The 20,635-nt window shown below is 33.3% G+C and overlaps 2 protein-coding genes across 3 annotated transcripts in view; one reads left to right on the top strand and one right to left on the bottom strand.

Annotated features, from left to right (window-relative positions):
• LOC108690065 (sorting nexin-27) overlaps positions 1-8,266 on the bottom strand; it is a 12,206-nt gene extending 3,940 nt beyond the window's left edge. Inside the window, exons 1-2 of one of the 2 annotated variants that reach the window (XM_018197156.1) lie at positions 7,889-8,266; positions 273-410 (exon numbers count right to left, since the gene is read on the bottom strand). In XM_018197156.1, coding sequence (XP_018052645.1) covers positions 273-410; positions 7,889-8,238 — 488 coding nt within the window. In that variant the 5' untranslated portion in view covers positions 8,239-8,266. Of the gene's footprint in view, positions 1-272; positions 411-509; positions 1,050-7,888 lie in introns of those variants that run through there. The other variant, XM_018197157.1, reaches the window with a different exon arrangement.
• A 5,453-nt stretch (positions 8,267-13,719) lies between these two features.
• LOC108690039 overlaps positions 13,720-20,635 on the top strand; it is an 86,551-nt gene continuing 79,635 nt past the window's right edge. The window contains exon 1 of the mRNA XM_018197106.1: positions 13,720-14,362. Within this exon, the coding sequence (XP_018052595.1) occupies positions 14,302-14,362 (61 nt within the window). The 5' untranslated portion in view covers positions 13,720-14,301. The remainder of the gene's footprint in view (positions 14,363-20,635) is intronic.

Genomic DNA, 20,635 nt, shown 5'->3' with positions numbered 1-20,635 from the left:
TATATATATATATATATATGTATTAATTCATATCGATTAAAAGCACATACATATATACATGTGTGTTTTAATCAATCAATCTATATAAATTGTGAAATTGTTATTAGAATCATCAAGGTTGCTATTATTTCAAATATCATATCGGTAAGATAATCGCTACGATAATAAAATCGTCAAAAAAGATATCAAGCTGTTCAAAATAGCAAGATTTCTCGTTGCTCATCAAAACAGCGTTCAAGTCGGAACTAGAGAACTTCAAGTATTGTTCTTACCTCAGATCTTCGCAGGGCTCCAATCTTTCCGCTTCCTGCGGTGTCACGGAAATGACGGTCAGGGTGAGGACATCACCGCCTGATTTGATCAGATCTACCACCTGCTTATGAGTGGCGCCTTCGACATTGACGTTGTTTCTGCAAATAGAAGCGTCGTTATTAATTTATTATCTCTCGTATGATATGTCTCTCGCTACCGATACACCGTAATACATGCGATTTACAATTTTAACCGACCTCAATTGTGATTGCGGCGCACCGGTGGAATTCCACCGTTTGCGATTCTCGATCCACTCGCATTGCAACGCAGTCATGTAACACGTCAACATATTTCACGCAGAGTGAATTCTTATTGGTGTGATAATGTGCTAATCACAAGTTGAACTACGCGTAATGTTCACCGGGCTATCGCGAGAGATTCACAAGTGAATGACGATCTGCGGGGCGATTCTCACGACTCGCACAACGCACATCCGGTCCTTCGATGAGCCTCTACGATGAAAGGAGCAAGACGGGCCTTCGACGAGGTCGCGATCCGGCCCATCTGGCTCGCGCACGTTGTCAACGGCTTTCGACTGCCAGTTCCAGCCAGTTGAAAGGGAATAGGATACCGGTAATCGGCCTTTTTATCACGAGTTTCGAATTCCGATCGGTGAAAGGACCGTCACGATTGGTCTGCACGCGGAGGCACGACTCTCCCTGGAGGTCGACGAATGTTACCACCACGGATTTCCACGTCTGCGTGCGAAGGAAGGCGCGTCGCGTATTTTATACACTTCGCTATCGCGTGTACCGGGTGGGACCCTATTGTAAGACGTTATCTATCTTCTGGACCTCCGGCTCGGGATCATCGGAATTGCCCCGCTTATCGCTTTATATTTGATTGCCTAATATAATGACATTTTAAAATATTTAAAGATACAATAATTTAATCGCTACATATATTAATTCTTATTAAACATTATCATAGAATATATTTTCTCTTATTTTGCATAAATTTGTTGCATTTGTCTTTACTTAATAGTATCTGTTCATACTTTGAATTTCTCTAATTAGATCCTATATCGTTATCTCCTCGCCATTTGCTAGCCATTATTATTATGATCTGTATAATTTTATGCATCGCTTAAGTTTAATTTGTAAATGCATATAACAGTTATTATTATTGTTATAAAAAGAATTTTCCTGCTTGCACAATGTATAAGGCAGAAAAAATTAACTAATCAAAATTTTTTATTTCATGAAAAGAAAGGAAATGAAGGACCTTGATTGGTACATTTTCTTATACATTATCCGTTATGCATTATGCAAAACTCTATGGTCCCGCTCCTGAGCGTTGAAGTTAGAATTATAATGAAGAATTAACGAACAACATTAAGTGCGCATTCCGGAACGAGAGGAATTCGTTAAATATATAAACTCTTTTTTTTCAGTAGTGTATGTATTAAAGTCCTGCATATGGTACCGAAATAAGATATTTTTCAGCTGATTAAATTAGATCGGGCGATCGGTCAATAACGGCATTACATGTATATTAATCTGTTAGAAGATAATTCGCTTCAATGGACGAGTGTGTGGGCTTTCTCGCGCGAACATAGACACAGTGTTTATAAGCATTCAAATGCGTATGTTATGTCTGGCGATATGCGCATCGCTTCCTTTTCTGCGATCGCGCGAGCTGATTACAAATGCACCGTGACCATGCTGCTATCCAAAACTCATTCGCGAAGCATCACAGCTAGGCCCGCTAATTGCGGTAGACCGAGATAATAAAGCGTGGAAAATGTAATGATTCGCGCCTAAGTTAATAGAACTCCTAATGAAGTTTAATAATTGACGCAATTCCGAATGAATGACTGTTCGTTTTATCGGATGCATGTAGCGAGAACGGCTCCTTTTATGTAATATCCACTTATCGTCGCTCGTTAAAACGAGAATCATTGTCAAATCTTCCAGCGATCTCAGTTAACTACTATGTTCATTGTTTAATTTAACTTAACTTTCGATTGAGATAGCTGTTTTTATTGCTGCTTACAGAACACATTTTATTCGAGGGATGTTCTGAGAATGTCTATGTCTTATTATAAAACATAGAATTCCGAATTACGCATAAAGCACGTAATGCATCATTTGTCCTTGTTCACCAAGTAATAAAAAAGAATAAAACGAATGTACATCAAAGAATGTTTTCTGGATATCTTTAAAACGTTCCTTGAAGATTTATGCTACAGGTGAAAATTATTTTCTCGATGATCAAAAACACGTTTCAGTGTTTTTGAAAAAGCTGCGTGAATCCCGTGTCACATTATAGTCGATATTCCAAAATTTATGTATACATAAATTCATTCTAAAATATTTAAGTACTAAGATGCTCTAAGATCCGCTTTGATTGAAAATAGGTTTATTCCTCTTAATTAGTTTATTCTTGTCGATCTAATTGTAATTTTTTTAATTATTTGACTGATCGAATTCTAATCTCTAATTCGTAATCCTTAATCTTCAATCCGTAGTGTAATGCGAGCTTAATGCAGGCGTAAAATAACTTTGTGGAAACCATACGAAGCCTCTTAAGGATAATAGCATGATAACGTAACATAAGAGAAGAAGTCATATAGAATATATAAAGATAAAAAGGGAGCGTCTAGCTCGCAATTATCGTTAAAACTTTTATGCTTATCAAGGAACATAAAAAAAATCCTTAAATCGCTAGAATATATGAAGGTTAAAAGGTAAAAAAAAGCAAAATTCGGTCAAAATTTCAAAATTTATTATTTCAAAAATCTTTTGAGATATCAAATTACGCTGCAAGCGAATGCCAGTAGGCACAAGCCAGCTGTAAAGTATAAAAGACAGCAAAAACCGCAAAATTGGACGAGTGAAAGCAAGAGTTTCGATCGGTTTCACGATGATATACTCCGTGATTAACTGGAAGAGAATATTCGAGAAGGACGTGACGGAGCGAGAATATTCGGCGGGTCATCCAATCCGCCTCCTTCAAGCATCGATAGGTTGCCGTCGAGAGTTGTGAGGGAAAAAGATCTTTCAATTTTGTAAGATGAGAAACTGCGCGAAACGACGTTGCTGAAATATTGACCGATCCTTTATAAGATACGCGTCCTTGAATCGCGCGAAGTTTAAGAACCTTGGCCCTTCGAGGGCCGTGAATATACTTGCCGCCGATCGTGTGAAAACGTAATAAATAAACTTAGACTTAAATTTAATCTAAAATATGCTCTTTTTATTTTTTTGTGTCCTATTCTATTTCTTTATTTTTTATCACCCGATATAAAAATTTATGAATCTCAACACTGAGATTTCGTAATATAACAGTTAATGACAGTGACATTATACAATATTTTCATTACGTAGATATTATATGCGATAAAAAATTGCACAATGACAATATAATAATAGTTGCGACATTGTTATTAAAATTATACAGAATTTTAGAGGAAACAAGAAATATATAGAGGAGGTAAGAAATATAATCGTCGATAAAACGATCGCAAAAAGAGAAAAAGATAAGTAATAAAAAGTAAGAAACAGGAAACAAAGAGCACATTGTAGATTATACTTTATCATTTTGACTATTGTTAAATGTGAGATGACGCTTGCGATACACCGATAGAAGTTAAGTGACATCATTATTTTCTTCCCTCGATTTTTGTAATCATAAGTCGATTCCATTGTTAAAATAAAGATTTAGCCCTTTATTTAATCTGACTGAACATCGCGATTTGCGTCATATCTAAAACAAGCATCACGTAAGAAGTATATTTCTTGAGATCAATATGAAGTGTCATCAGCTTTCAATTCTATGTATAGTTTTAGCTTCGCATTCTTCTATAACATCGTAATAGAATTTATCAAGGATGAACCATTGTAGGATGTACCTACATCATTAAATAAAACTCTATGCAAATAAATTCAACCGAGCAGTAATATTTTAAGCAAATTAGCTTTTAATTAAACGAAACACGATTACTGTGCGCACAGGGTGGCTAATGATCGAGTATGCAAATCCAATGGCGCTAACGACCTCGCCGGAAATGGTAAATGCACTTAGCGAATTTAGACAGTCGATTAACTTACAGTTAACTCGTAACGATAAAGATGTTCGCTTATTGCATTTATCATAATTCAGTAACTCGATCTTTTCAACATTAAAGCTGTACGGTTAGATATCAAAGAAGCAATGATAATTCAATTTCTTGAGTTAAATAACATTCAAAAAATGAAAAGTTACTTTTTAAAAGTAACAAGTTATAGTTGCTCATTAAAAAAGCCGAGTAAAAAAGGTAATAAGTTACTAATATCAATTTTTAAAAGTAACTTGTTACGATTACCGTTGCTTGAGAAAGTAATTTTGCATTACTTTTTCGTTACTTTTTTAAAATCGACAACCACAACGGACAGACGGTCTTTCTAGTCTCAATGGGTGACACTATGGGTGACTTATGTTCAATCGTGTACAAAGTAACGATAAAAGTAACTGTAAAATTCGTTATAAAAAAATATAACTACGATAGAAATGGAAAGTTACTTTTCAAAAGTAACAAGTTATAATATAGTTACTCGTTACCGCATAAAAAAGTAACCGTTACCATTACATCAAAAAAAAGTAACGCAGTTATCAGTAAAATTACCAAAAAAATTACTTGTAACTGTATTTGTTATAAGTAACAAATTACTTTCATTCCTTGGTAAAATTTTGTTATTTTTAATTTTCATATGTATCAAAATGTAAATTAATCCATTTTTATGATTTCAAAGTAACAATGTCCGCAATTTAATGTATGTAATTTAATAAATAACGAACTAAATTTGAATCAAATTTAATACATTTTCTTGAGCCAAATTGTTTAAGTTCCATTGTTTTAGTTAAATTAATGATACATAACGATATTGATAATTATCGGTAAGCAATACAAAATAGCATCCCTCTGTATTCTGTAATTCGTTATGCAATCGTTATGTGCTCATAATGACAGTTGCGCAGATATTTTATATGGTAAAAAAGCTGCGTAATTGTGATTATAAACTCACAACGACTGTATAACAAGTTACAGAATAGGGGACCTGATTAATCAATTATTTCAAAGAATTTCTAGCTATTTATTAATTGATTAGCTGTTACTAAGAAAAGCCAATCTTACGGAAAGTAAAGTCGTAATTGCTCTCTCATTGAGGAGCAATGACGACTTATAAAAATAACTAAAAATAACTCAAATTAGCTATAATTTGACATTATGAATTTAACAGCATAGCCGAGGGAAATAATGTTGAACTCTACGTACTTTTGTTTATTACTTGTGGGATTAAACTGTGATAAATGAAACTGGCGAGATGAAACTCGAAGATATATTTCGCACATTTATTTTCCCTAAGATTGGCTCTTCCTAGTGACAGCTAATCAGTTAATAAATAGCGAGAAATTCTTTGAAATAATTGATTGACCAGGGGTGCAATTCTGTATCTTACCGATAGTTGTCGGTATGTGTCATATTGCGCAGATATTTTGTATGATAAAAAAGCTGCGCAACGACACATAATGAAAATTATTGGTAAGCGATACAGAAACCCAGCTCAGATCTACGATTTTACCATGTTTGTCAAGTTTTGTAAACGAGAAGATTGAAAATCAAACAAATTGAATGTATTCGTCACATCGTGAACGTTTGTTTTTATCATTCTTACATCAGAATTTACAAAGAGGATACGCTCACGTATATGTGTTGTTCTCATGTACTCTTCTCTCGAAACTCTATTTCGCCAGCATCGGATAGCATGATTAATCTTCTCCTATTATCCTGTCTAAAAGTTACGCGCAATGTGTAATTTGTATCTTTGGGACGCCCCTGCATTTTCTGATAAGCTTCACGATAAATATTTTGACCAGTCGATATTCCTGACGTAGAATGCGATAAAATTTTCAACACTAATTGAGTCAGACTAGTTTCTGTTTCTAAAAAAAGATTAGAAAAGAGATAATTTACGTTAAAATACGTTTACGTTAAAATATTCTCTAATTTAAGAGAGATTGGTAATATTCTATAGGATTTCTGAATGCATCTGAATCAGAGTGCATTGGGAGATCATCTAAATCTGCCTTTTATATCTGCGCTGGTTACAACTGTAATCCTTAAGCAGCCACATATGATACCGAGCAGGGCTAGTTGCCTAGCGACGATATATAAGTAACTGATTCTTGATGAATATGTATATAGTTAGCGATTAATGTATTTCCATAGAGTATTTTAAATAAACACGAACTTTGGATGTACTTAGCTTTTAGCATTGATCGCACAAACGAAACGCGAAATTCCGATTGTTCAAAGCGAAAACAAAGATTCATTTAAAATTGGGTTTCACAAGTTCAAAGACATTTAAATATCATTAAATATCATTAAAAGAATAATGCGTAAGTTGCAGAAAATGTTTAAATTACATATTAACCATTTATAAATTATATATATATTGTTAATAAATATTAATTAATATTAACCATTTATAAATTATATTGTTAATAAATTTCAAGTTTCCTTCATATTTAAATTTTACATTAAACTCCGATTTAACGGAATACAAGTTATAATTATTGTTCAGAATTATTTACCTTTTATAAACTATCAGAATATTATAATTTTATTGGATTTTATTTACTATAATCTTTTTTCTTTTCTTTTTTTACAGTTAATTATTAAAATTAAAAATTATTAATTAAAATTAAAGCATAATATAATTTTTTCTCGACAAAGAAAATAAATATTATGTTATGTTGTATAAAGAATAATAAATAATATTTTAAAGCATTAAATAGCATCTATGTTTAAAATCAAGCTAGCATTTCTACCATTAAGTTTATCGAAACATTTGTATTCGATATGAAAAATTTGTGCCTCGGATTAACTTGAAGAAAAATATGTTACATTTCTAATTGCGTATCTTCTTGTATCACTGTCATAATGACAAGCACAATACAAACAGCAGAAACAAATTTTGTACATGAAAAAAAATGATGCAGTATTATGGCATTTAATTGAAAATAATTTTGTTGATTTAATGACAATATTAATGGAACAAATACATTATACTTTTGTTGAATAAATAAGAATATTGTTAATTAGACAATTATTATAGCTAATATGTTATTTTTTTCCGTGTAAATATTAAATATCAAAAATAAATAACAGTCTTCAGTAATTTATAACCCATGCTGGATTACAGAAATCAAACTTTAGCTTTATTTTAAAGTAGCAAAGCGTATTAATTTATTCATTCTTGTTTCTTAGTTATATATTTTGCATTTTTTTTCATCTAACAGTCTCATACTTAGTATTTGCGTGTAAATACAGATCGTACGTTTATTCGAGTATTCCGAAACGCGCCAAGACCAACGCGGCGTTTCGCGTCTTTGAGCTCCAGTTATGAATTGTTCCAATTCAAATTGGTGTAATTTAGCATAGAACGTTCTTCTAATCGGAGCCGCGTTGGAGCTGTCTTGTAGCGCATCGCGTTTTCGTCAAGGTGGCTGTCGGAGTCGAGCGTTTCTGATGGTTCACCAAAAGAGGTGAGTGCGAATCGGGAACGCGGGTGGAAGGGATCCTTCTACTCACACTTCTAAGATACGATCGCCTTTGCGGACACCGGCCTTCTCAGCAGCACCCCGCGGTAGCACCGCGCTGACATGCTGCAACGGTGCGTACAACTCGCCGTTGATGCTCCGCAGTTGTCCACCCTCGCTGACCTGGCCGCGTACGTTGAACCCGAAGCCCGTCTCCGTTTTGTAGATCGTTACACATCGCGGCCCTTGACCGACCGGGTCCTTATCTGCTCCGGCAGCCGGCGGATGCTGTGGTACGCGCGCGTTGTTGTTCACCATTGTCACGGCCGTCGCTACGTTTCTCGTACTACCGTCCTGGTTCACGGCTGGCAAGCGGTGCACCTCCGACTCGCAGTCCGCCATGTTGCACTCTGGCCGCCCATTCACGGCAGCCGCTACCAGCCGTTACCATATGCTGTCACCATTCTCGTAGTCACTTGGACCTAGGGATAATAGTCGAGATAAAAATCGATGCTGTTGAGGCGATGTGTCGAAACCGGTATCGATTTAAATCGTAGCAAAAGATCGATACTTCGCTATCGATATAAATTAAATATTTTGTTTTTTGTAGTTGTACGACAATAATGATTATAATGATAAAAACAGAAGAATTATAATAGAACATTAATTATAATGATAGGACGCCTTAGTAATTATTATTTTCTTAAATTTTAACATAAAAAAATTAATCTAATCTTTGATTTTTGGAAATAACGGAATCTTAAATGACTATGCTGCTAATAAAAAAATAAGTTGAGAAAATCATAGCTGTTCAGTAATTTACTAGAATTCTCTTATGTCCTTCAATGGACAAAAAATTTCTTAAATTTTCTCAATTTTCTCGATAACATTGCAATATTGATTATTATATTGTGCAGATGGGCCTAGATGTCGTCACTTATATGGACCAGTTGCAAAATTTGCAAACATCAGCATGCCACCTTCTTCTCTTCTTTTTTGATCATTGATTTCACCGCCTCTGTCGGTAGCATAACTGAAGTCGACAGAGGGAGTCAGTCTGTTCATTTCTGATCCGACTGGTTTGCTGCGGCAGTAATCATTGCTGATTGCTAATAGACCAAGAACGTGCTGCCATCAGTTTCAAGTCTCTTACTTGCAAATAATCTACTCAGACGCGATCAAGAAATGAAAACACATGTCATTCCTATTTAATTAACTTTTTATTTTCAACTTTGTATATATTTATATTTATATATAGATAGCAAAAGATGATTGAGAAATATTAACAATGATTGTTGTTTTAATTTTTTAAATATGTTGACATCATTGAAAATGTTTTTAACCGTCATGTTTCGAATTTTTTTTTTATTGACAATGGCATTTTATTTTTTATTTTGTTAATTTGAAATTTAATTTTTTCTTTATTGTTCTTTCTTGTATTGTGGTGCATTCGGAGAGACGCTATTAGTGCTACTTCGTTGTTTATTAGACGTAAAACAAAGATAGAATTTCGATATATAGAATGCAATGAATAATAGATGTTGAACAATGGCTTATTAACGAATTATTGACGAAGAATTATATTGACCTTCTTTTATTGATCAATAAAAGAAGATCAATATAATTCTTCATCGCTTATACCTATGTATTATTAGAACTCAATATTCTGATAAAGTTTCATCACGATCTACAAAGAAAAAGCGATTTTTGCTCTTTTGAACAGATATGATGAGCTTTTTTTATATATTTTGCTCGGTTGCATCAAATATCCGTTTACGAACAAATATAAAAATAACATACCAATATATGATTTCACTGAATATATTTAAACAATGTAAATATTCTATAAAACAATGTGGAGCTTACAGAATATGGGAGGTTTAATTTTACAATCATATATATATTTACAAAATTTAATTCCTAATGTGTACATAAATTTTATACATAAATAAAAGATTTAATACTGTGTCTGTCAACATTATCTTTTTATTCGTATAAACTATTTATATATAATTATGTGGCGCATGAGCGTGTTACGAAATTGCGCAGAACTGTCGGGAGAGCTTTTGGCGCTTCGTTCTTTAAAGAAGACATGTTATTATTTATTTCTTATAATATTTATATGTGCATTTATATGTGTATTTTATATATGTTTAAAAATTGCAAAAATATTTTGTAGAATTTTGTTAAAGATTTCAATATTTTCTACATTAACAAAAAAAAAATTATCAAAATATAAAATTATACAAGTACAAAGTATAAAATTGCAGTCGTTGCATTTTTATATTCAATCAATAACTTGCTTAAAAATAAAAGCCATCTCTTTTATATTTTTTAGCTCGTGATCATATATTTTTATTCATTTATTTCACATTTTATCTACTCATCGTCCACTATATAGTTTATATTAATCATACTTTAAAAAGCATAGATGAATTTAAAAAATGGTATAGTTTTTATACTATGTCGGTATTTGTTGTAATCCTAGTTTATGTTGACATAAACACCAATACGGTATAGATTTAAGTAGAATTTTACGCGAATTTTAGCTTATTTTTGTAATGCTGAAACCGTAACGAAGACTATAGTTCTTCCTTAATTACCACATTCTAAAAGATGATAAAAAATGAGTAGAGTTAACATCCTGATTTAAATAATTTAACATCAACATGATGTTAATACTATATCAGTATTTATATTAATGTATGACATTAAATCCATATCCATATTTTCTCGAATATTGTGACTGAAGGATCCTTTTATAGCCGTTCTAATATTCCAACATTAGACAGGTAAGCTAAATCACTTATAGAATTCCAAAATTTGAAAAACTTTCAGACATTCAAAACAATATTAATACCACTACAATATTATATTTTTTACAATGGAATGTTGTAGTGTAGTAACGTTATATTCAGCAGAGGTGATACGGATGTTTGCTCTTTGTCCACGTTGTATTGTTCGTATATATAAATAAATGATATCAATGTAATAAAAATTATATATAACTATTGTTTTATAAATATATTTTTACAACATAAAAAATTATTATCTCTTTTTATATTTAATAACTGGATTTAATAGATTAACTTTTTATTTAGACATAATATTTTATTTTTATAAACTTTCCATAGATAATTCTCTTATTCAAAAATTTTTATTTTTCTCGCAATATATATTATATCTGAATAAAAATTCAATCCCTCTTTCTTGTTATTTCCGTTATACTTGTCATTTTCTATTTCCGTTTTTTTTTCCAAGATTCAAAACCTGCTGAATTTTGATAGAGAATTTTTATAGTCAAATCTAGAAAACAAGAGACAAAGGGAGGAATGAGAAAGAGAAAGAGAGAGGGGGGGAGAGAGAGAGAGAGAGAGAGAGAGAGAGAGAGAGAGAGAGAGAGAGATATGCGAGGTGCGAATTCACGCAGAGGGAACTGGCCTTTCACCTGCAGGAAACCCCATGATTGATGCCACATGGCACTATGTTGCTGCCGCATTATATGCACGCGCACACATTGTATACACTCCCCAATAACTACGGGCGCGAATACATACTGCAATAACTTGATATGTAAACCGGTATTCGCACTGCAGTGCGTGATGGGGAACACAAATGGGGTTTACAACTTCGTTGAAGGACAAGGAAATATATCTTTTCGTACAGAATAATATAATTTATCCTGAAAGTCATTTCCTGGTTTTTCTTTATCAATCTTCTTTATTTCTTGCTATAATAATATATAATGATGTAATATAATATATTTTATATTATATATAATTATACATATAATTTTGCTCGAACAAAAATTTCTCAAATAAGACTATGAGGACGAAATGAATGTTGAGTTTTCAGAAAAAGTGTTTTTCTTAAGAAGCATTTTTCTTAGTTAAAGAATTTTTGTTATTTTTTTAATAAAAATTTCCTAATTACGCTATGAACTTTATTATTTCCGTGATAAAAAGTAACAAAGAATTATTTCATTGAAATGAATAATTTCTGTTCAGAAAAAAATAATAGTGAGCAGTATGGTGATCTATTTCGATAAATCAGTGACAGAATATTGATCGATGCAATGTTCAATTTCTATTACTTTATTTGTATACAAATATTTTTTTTATTACATGTTCTCTGGTCTGGCTTATAAATTTTTTGTTTTTCATGTTTTGACAATTCTAATATCTATAAACCATTTATTTCACTAAAACTGTTCTGAGATAGTTATTTTCAAAATTGAAGTGGAAGTCGAGTTTTAAAAAAAGGGATTTTATACTATTTTCTTTTATATCGTTTATGTTATATCATTTTTTTCATTTAACTCTTCTATTTATTTCAAAATATAAAAGAATAACAATTAAATTATGATAAGATTTGAAGTCAAATTGAAATACGCATTTAATTTCTTAAGCTAAAGCTTGATCAAAAAGTTCAAAGCATTATTATTTAAAAATTTTTTATGCGTTTTTTTTAAATTAACATACATCAGATTACAGATTTTTTCGGAAAAATTCACTAATTACTGGAAAAATAAATCAATTTGATTAATTATTTTATTCTTTCAACTATAAATTATTGCAAATTAAGATTTTAATAGTTTCAACAGTTCTAAATTGTTGTAACAAATCATTGCTACGAGGAGAATAATTCATCCTAATTCGCACCCGAGTCGACACAAATCCAAATATTTCAAGGATCAAGTAATGTTGATAAATTAAGAAGATAGCATTATGTTTCTCTTCGTCGTAAGTTTCTGCAAATATGATAAGAACGGAACGTGCGACACGTCGGGCTAATTTCCTGACCTGAGTATCATTCTGTGAGTTTAGAACGTCATTCAAAAATGATAAGAGATCACATACTCTTACGTTCGTGCTTGAGTGCAGATTTGTGCAAAGATAAAAATCATTGTAAAGAGTGCAAGTTACTCCAAAAAGTGTTGTTATCTTTACATGTACATTGTTACTCTTACACACAATTCCTAATGCACGCAGACTCGCGCGCGCTCTTAATTTTGTCCTTTTATTTGAGTGCTTGCACGCGTTTTAAATAAAAACTCTTAAATAAAGCTCTTATAGGCTTTCTACAATAACCTATTATCTAAGCCATCTTAAGTCTTAAGCTATAAAAAATCGATTAATCACTCAAATATGATAAGACTAATCGACTCTAATTGGTCATTTTCTTATGACTTAAGATTTAAAGATTAGGTAATGACTTATTGAAGAAAACCCATTAAACCGAAGATTATTTTGTATAACACATAATACATAAAGTATAAGAAACTTAACCAATTAGAATCTTTTGTTACATGAAAAGAAAGGAAATAAAGAATCTCTTCATTTTTGTATGTATTATAGATTATGCGTTATGCAAGACTCTATGCTCCCACTTTATCTTTGAAATGCGTATTTATTTACATGTATAGAATTACAATTAAATTTCTTGAATATCTTTTGAAAACCAACGGATAAGATTGTACATGTAAAGGTCGCTTCACTTTGCCAGGGGTCCCCTGATGAAAATAAAAATCAGAGCGTAATAATCGAATATAATAGGAGAGTAACAGAAGCGTAAACGAAACTTGTAAGAAGCGAAAATTGAAATATCAAAATGTAAAAGAAGCGTAAATGCTTCTTTTACATTTCATCGTTCCCATTTTCGCCTTCTAGAAGTTTCGTTTACGCTTCTGTTATTCTTCCATTACATCCGATTTACGCTTTGATTTTTATTTTCATCAGAGGGCCCGCGAGCGCGTTCCCCAGCGTTTCCTTCAGCGTCGGCGGTCCGCTGCATCCGGAGCACGCCCACGGACGCACACGTGACGCGGGATGTATCCGCGCGACGACGCGGTCCGGCGCGGAACGGCGCGTCGCGCCGCCACTGCTGCAGAGCGGCCGTAACGTAGAGAAAGTCAGTCCGACGTTGGCGCCGCAACAGACGTATACGGTGGTAGAACGCGCCTGCCTGTAAAAAGCCACCCTCCTGCCCCCGATTACCTCACCCATCGAATCGGGGTACCACCCGCGAACTTTCTCTCTCAATTAATCGCGCGGGGGTATAGAGAGGGGGGCAAGAAGCAAAAGAAAGATAAGCGCGAATGTGCCGCGCCAATTGTTCGCGAAGGCAATATTATTAAGGGATATTTTGGAAGAAGAGGAAAATTGTTCGCGTCCTAAATTCATATCCAGTAGGGGATCGAGATCGATCCTCGGTGTTAATAGAGGGTGTGGACCACGTATCTACGGGGTTACCAGTGATCAACGAGCGGGTAACCGAGCTCGTAGTGCCTTTTTCCTTTCGTTCTCCGTTTTCCGCGCGGGCCACCGTCCTCTAGTCCCGCCCCTTCCGGTTGGTACCGTCAGTTCTCGGCCCCGCGTGACATTTTACTTCGTGACCGAGTAATCTCTTCATTTCTGCCGTGAGTGTTTATTCTTGTTCCACTCTCGCTAAGATCCCGGCCGCAGCATGCTTTCGTTTTCGAAGACTTTCCCGCCGATTCTTGCCGTGGCGCTCGTCATCTGCATCGGTGAGTGTTGCGTCAGAGTTAAATCATCTCTTTTTCAAAGAAATGGAATATTCTACGGAAATATCAATATTGACGAGGATCTATGTGAATTTATGTTACAAAATAATGCGCGGTTTGATTTATGATTTTGAAAATGTGTTAGGGGAAAATGCGTGATAGTTACGTTTATGAGGGATGCCCAAAAATTCATTCGAAATTGCATGCTGTGAGAGGGTTCACGATGTATGTGTGATATATCCGCAGTAGGACATCATGAAGAATTAATTTTATTTTCGGATTGTTGACACATCATTAATATCTTGTTAAATGTCCGATATTTTCTAATCAGTATCAATAGTTTCGTAGAATTATAAGCAGTTAATAAAAATATTTTCGAGGATAACGTCTTGAGCTTTCGATTTATGTTTCTTATTAAAATATCAACTCGATATTATTAAAAAAAATTATTGTACATTGTTTTAATAGCAATTAATCGTAGTCGCCATTTCGCAAAGCCGTCAAGATTACTTGATTAAGTGTTGGCAAGTATATAATTACAGAGATTTTATGTATCACACGTTATACTTCATTTATCGGAAATATTATGCTTGACATGGCACATTTAATAATTACTTGCCTTTTAATAAAACTACCACTATGCATTTTTATATAGGTACGCTCGAGCAATCGAGAAATTAATAATGACTCAAGGACCATTTTTATTATTATGAAAATTACAAAAATATTATAACTTTATAAGAACTTGCGAATAAATTCAGTTGCCTCCAATTCAGCTGAGAAGAGCATTCTCTTCTTTTCTCTTCTTTTACTTTTAATTAATAATGGAAATTGTTTTAATTAAAGTCACAAGCAAAACATGTTTCCGTTTGTAATAAATATATATAATTTTGTTGGACATTTCTGTTCACTGGATAGTTTTAAATTAAAGTGGAGCTCCACAGCATTACATAATTTCTTGCTACATATTTTAACAGGAATGAATGGCATTGATTCATTAAAAAGACGATTTAAAAAAAGATTAAATTTTTTATTGCCTCCTAAAGTAATACACCGTGGACAGACAATGCAAATCGGATTATGGCCAAATAAATTATTTGTCAGTGGAATCGCAGAAGATAGCGTGTCATATAAATAAATATGATTATTACATACGTAAGTAAAAAATTTTTAGTCGACTACCTATCTACTTATATCGACTACGAAATTTCTTTTTCGATTCAATAATCGTGAAAAATCGGCGGAGTTGTTTGTCAATCGTAATTGACATGTTAAAAAGATTACAATTTATGTTCGTAATAATATTCAGAATTAAATGCTTAATAAATGTATATTTTTTTGAACTGTTGTAGCAATTCAAGAATTATGTCGAAATAGGCTTATTAACTCTCTGACACAAACATATTCGGATGTATTCTCGCGTTTTCCCCTCGTCGATCTATCTCATACCGAATGATTAGTGCGCACACAGTTACATGCATATCGATGGGCGTTTTGCGCCACGGATTATAGCCCCCTTCCCCCAATGAAATTGGGATTTCGGGAAGGACGTGTGCTATATGCTATATATATATATATATACATATCCGGTATCTAGCGGTCCAATTCCGCAGTAATAGTGTAATCTTGCTGATAAACTTTTCGCAAGTAGATATTACATCTGCTTGTGGCATGTGAGAGCAACGATGATTTATCTCGAAGGTCAACATAATTACGCTGTTGGAGTGCAGCGCGAGGAAAGTCGGATCTTCTGAGATCGTATAAAATGCTGCGTTGTAATTTCTTCGCGTTTGATAAAGAAGAGGGTAAAGATCAGGATAAATTAGACTATGTTTGCACAGAACTTTTGACGAAGAAGAAATATCACGAACTGAAATTTCCATGCTAAATTCCATGCGTCCAACATATAACGTTAAGATTATTATCGCGACAAAAAGAATCAGTTAAAGTTAAAGATTTCAGTATTATAATTGTCTAATTAGTTAATCTAAATGCTATCGATGTTGAGTAATACAATATTGTTATTGATACGTAACTTTTATGTACAAGGAAATATTAATTATAATTAATGTAACACATAGTTTCCGTACGTTTCATATTTTTAATGATAAAATATTTATAATTTGGACTTTTATAAACACAAATTATTAATTTGAAAAGAAAGAAAGAAGAAATAAACTATCAAAAATTCAGTATTAAGATGGTTCTTTAAATCGAGTTATCAATAGAAATGTCTAATTTTTTTATATAATAAAGTTGAAATTCATGTGCAAAATTCTATGGTAGATTAACGATAAAATAAAAAAGAAGAAAAATATCGAAAATGTAACTTTTCACGTATAACTTAGTGACAGATAAGGCTTGCAGACACTTCTTTGACTAACTGCACACAAATAACTTTCCTCAAAAACGAGATTATAATAGTTTAAAAAATTACGATTTTAATGGTCACAAATAATAATAGAAAATTAACGGAAAATTATCATTCTGGAAAGATATTTATGTGCATAAACATGCATATAAATTTAATCTCAAAAAACTAAACATAATCTTATCTTATTTCCGTTCGATGAAGATGCAGCTCTTGATTTATTATTATATGTTCTATATTAATTCATTAAGATATATGTAGTTTTAATATTTCATTCAAATTATGCAAATTTGTAATTTCGAATGAGTCTGATGAGTTATCCCAAATTTTCTTTACTAAAGAACACTTTAAAATAATATGAAATTATTGTAGACTACATTCTCCATTATTTTCTCCAAGATTAAAATTAATTCCTCTAAATAAAATATATAATAACAAAAAAATAATAAAACATAATACATAAAACTGCTTAAAATTGAAATCACTTATCACACTCTGTTATAATATTTCTTTACTTTACTAAACTAATTTTCAGAGATTTTAAACGATATACGTATAATAGAATTTTTTAATTCTTGTCTCCTCTTGTCCTCATTTTAGAATAGCAGAGTGAACCTCCTAATGACACTAAAGGTATAACTTAGCATTCAATGATCTCATTTACTTGTAAAATTTACATATTGATAGCGTTCTAAGATTAAAGCTTTTTTAATTAATTTCAAATTGATTTTGGGATTATATAAACAAAAAGAGACAAATGTAGCTGATCGCATAGAATAGACAAACAGTTAACGATTGGATGAGTCGAGACTGTCATAGAGGCAATCACGTAATGGAGGTTCATTTTTCCTCGGACACATTTAATAAAGCAATGAATATGGAATCTCTATTCTTTTATGTGCGAATCTCCCATTCCTGGAAGCTGGTAATCCGAATGTAGTGTCACCCGTTCTGAAGTTCCCTATTAATTGGAAGTAGTAAAGCGATATGACGTCGTAAGTGTACAAGGTGGGCAACTGTCGCTTTATTACTTCAAGCGTTCGCGTTGAGGAATTACACAAGAGGGTCCGAGTAAATCTGATCCTAATCCTCGTCGTCGCTCACAATCGCCGTCCTGGGAGACGCCAACACGATTGCTTATTTCCTCTAGGTTTTGTATTTGAATAGTACAGTAATTTGTACCCATACTTTCCTTCTTTTTTTCTTCGGAGGGAATTAAATATCAATATAATTATTTTTCATCTTCGACGCTTCGATCTTTCTGTCACATCGTCGATAGATTTCGAATACACGCTCGCTTGAATATAGTTTTTTCGAATCGTAGAAAGATATATATAGATCCGTAGTAAAACTGGGATACGATCTGGGATTTGTATCCGATAAAATGTGAGCTGAGGCTCGGGCTGAGGTTTTATTCGCGGTGTTTACTATTATGTGCCTTTGGAAACTTTGTCTTTTCGATATCGCTCGTGATTGCAAGCAATCAAAACATTCATGTGGATATTCACGTATCTCGAAGTCAAAAACACGGAGCTTCGAAAAAATAGGTCGGGGAAAATTTGACCGAATTGCCGCGACCCGTTTCCTTTGTGCCGCGCATTCGACGTTGTTAATTCTGATGAGAAGGTATACATATGATGCATCGAAGATCGATGCAAAATGAGACCAAAAAATAAAGAAAACAGAAACTGTGTCGATGATATCAGTTTGTAAGATGACGGCTGTAACAAGTCTTTGACTTTGGACCGAAATTTCGATTGTCCATCTCCACGCACACGATTTGATATCTCGATGTTCACGATTCCTTCGTCGAGAATTAATTGCGGAAGTTATGAAATTATAATTTATAGCAATTCACATTAACATGCCTATCATGCTATACATCACTCTTATCAAGTCCGTCTAATAGGCAGCTGCATAATCTAACTCATTGCCGTTGTATATCGTGCGTATCATGCGATTTCTCGTGATTCATGCATTCTCCGCAATTTTCATATCTTTCCATTTGATAGTGATTTCAAGGTTAGCTTTAAAGATTTCACAATTACTGTGCTTTTTATTAAAATTTCAATTATGAAATAACATTAACTATGAAATAACATTTTCAGCCAGAAATTTGACAATATTTTAAAATTGATGAAACCGAAAATTTATTGAAATTATATTGTAGGAGATCACTGAAGAAATATTCTCAACTCAACGAATAATGAATATTTGCTTGCACTGTATTCACGTTTATTAAACTCTTGGTATACAATGTGGGCGGCTGAATAAAATGCTGTTTCCTTTTGTAAATGTTAATACCGTTTGAGAGACGTTTGTTAATACTATCTTGTCGAGTCTCTAAATGCAATGAAGATAAAAGAGAAGAAGCAGTTGTCTTCTTGAAGACATTCTTGATAATTCTTATAATTTCTTTATGTTCGTGACTTTATGTTTGTACTGGTCTTATTTTCAAGAATGTTAATTTTACAACTATTTATTCGTCAGTATCGACGTTGTCGCAGAAAAACAGGAAGGAAAAGAGGCAATATAACACTTCAAACTGAATTAAACGCAGATTCTGCTTTCTTACCTTTTACGATGTTTTCCCAGAGTGGACAAACACTTTTGCCTTCCGACGTGGCGTTACCGCGCAAGTTTGATTTTAAATGAACGCCACCGCGTCTCCTAATTCCTTGAAGCTATTTGCGTTTTACGACTTGCAAAGTTTCAACCAGCAGAATTCAACTGCAAATCCTTCGATCTCTTCCTGAAGAAGATGAATGATTGGACTGTCCTGCACTGACGTCGGATTTGTAACAGTCTCGGTGACAGCCGTTAATCCTGCGGATGGAATTCACGAATGTCAGTATCGTTGTCGGCGAGCGAAATCGGGCCACTGTTCGGTGAAATTAGAACATCATCGCCATAACATAGCTACAATCCGACAGCTGGCTATCGGACAGTCGACGACATGACTTATTATCACTGCGAGCTTCAAAGTTACCTCATAATTTAGCGTCGATTATCTCGTTATTCGTCAACAATCAAAGTGGGAGAAATTTAGACTTTATTACTGACATATGGAATTTGCTTAAAAGAAGATACTTCTCAGCATTTCCATTACTTGTTTTCGAGCATCAAATGAATCACATTCACTTCCGCCCATCAAACAAACACTCGTTCATTTGCACGACTCTCGTTTATCTGAGATAGCAAGATATTTTTCTTTTTCTTCTCTTCTAGCTTTTTCTTCTCAAAAGAAATAGCAAAAATCAGTCACTCAGAAAATGCTATCTTGTTAATAGAAGAAATAAATAAATCATGAAATCGAGCTTTGTTTATAAATGTACCATGTCACCTATGCAAATGGTACAACGCGAAACAATGGATCGGAATGAATTGAATCGAAGATCATGAAAGTGAAGTGAATGCAAAAAGACAGGAACACGACTGTTTGCGAGCACGATTGAATGTCTTTTTATTCTTTTTATTTACGAGTTAGACACGCAGTTATTTTCCGTACACAAAAAGAGAATATGCCATGGCTTTTAGAAAAGCATTTAGATGAGCTCATCTACGGCGAGTATAAATTTAACCTGACTATTTGGCAAGTACGAAAGGCCCAGCGCTCCCGAAGGTCTTCCATAATCATGAGTTTATCGAGCCCTCGATATTCATATATCAACATCTATTTTCGTGACACTTTGTTGGCTCACGTAGAATAACAGGTTCGATCGTGGTCATATATGCATTCTATCATCATACGTGTTTGCTATTGTAATCCTGTCGATGACGCCGTCGGTTCCCGATGACGTAAGAACATTTGTATAGCCCCAACACAGCGTACCTAATAATAATCGATTAATTTCATCTCACAATATTTTTATTAATATAAAAAATAAATATAAAAAGATAATATC

The sequence above is a fragment of the Atta colombica genome, unplaced genomic scaffold (genome assembly GCF_001594045.1).
Source record: "Atta colombica isolate Treedump-2 unplaced genomic scaffold, Acol1.0 scaffold293, whole genome shotgun sequence".
In the NCBI taxonomy this organism is placed as follows: domain Eukaryota; kingdom Metazoa; phylum Arthropoda; class Insecta; order Hymenoptera; family Formicidae; genus Atta; species Atta colombica.
Note: the sequence above shows the minus strand (reverse complement) of the source record. Positions and strands in the feature narration are given on the sequence as shown.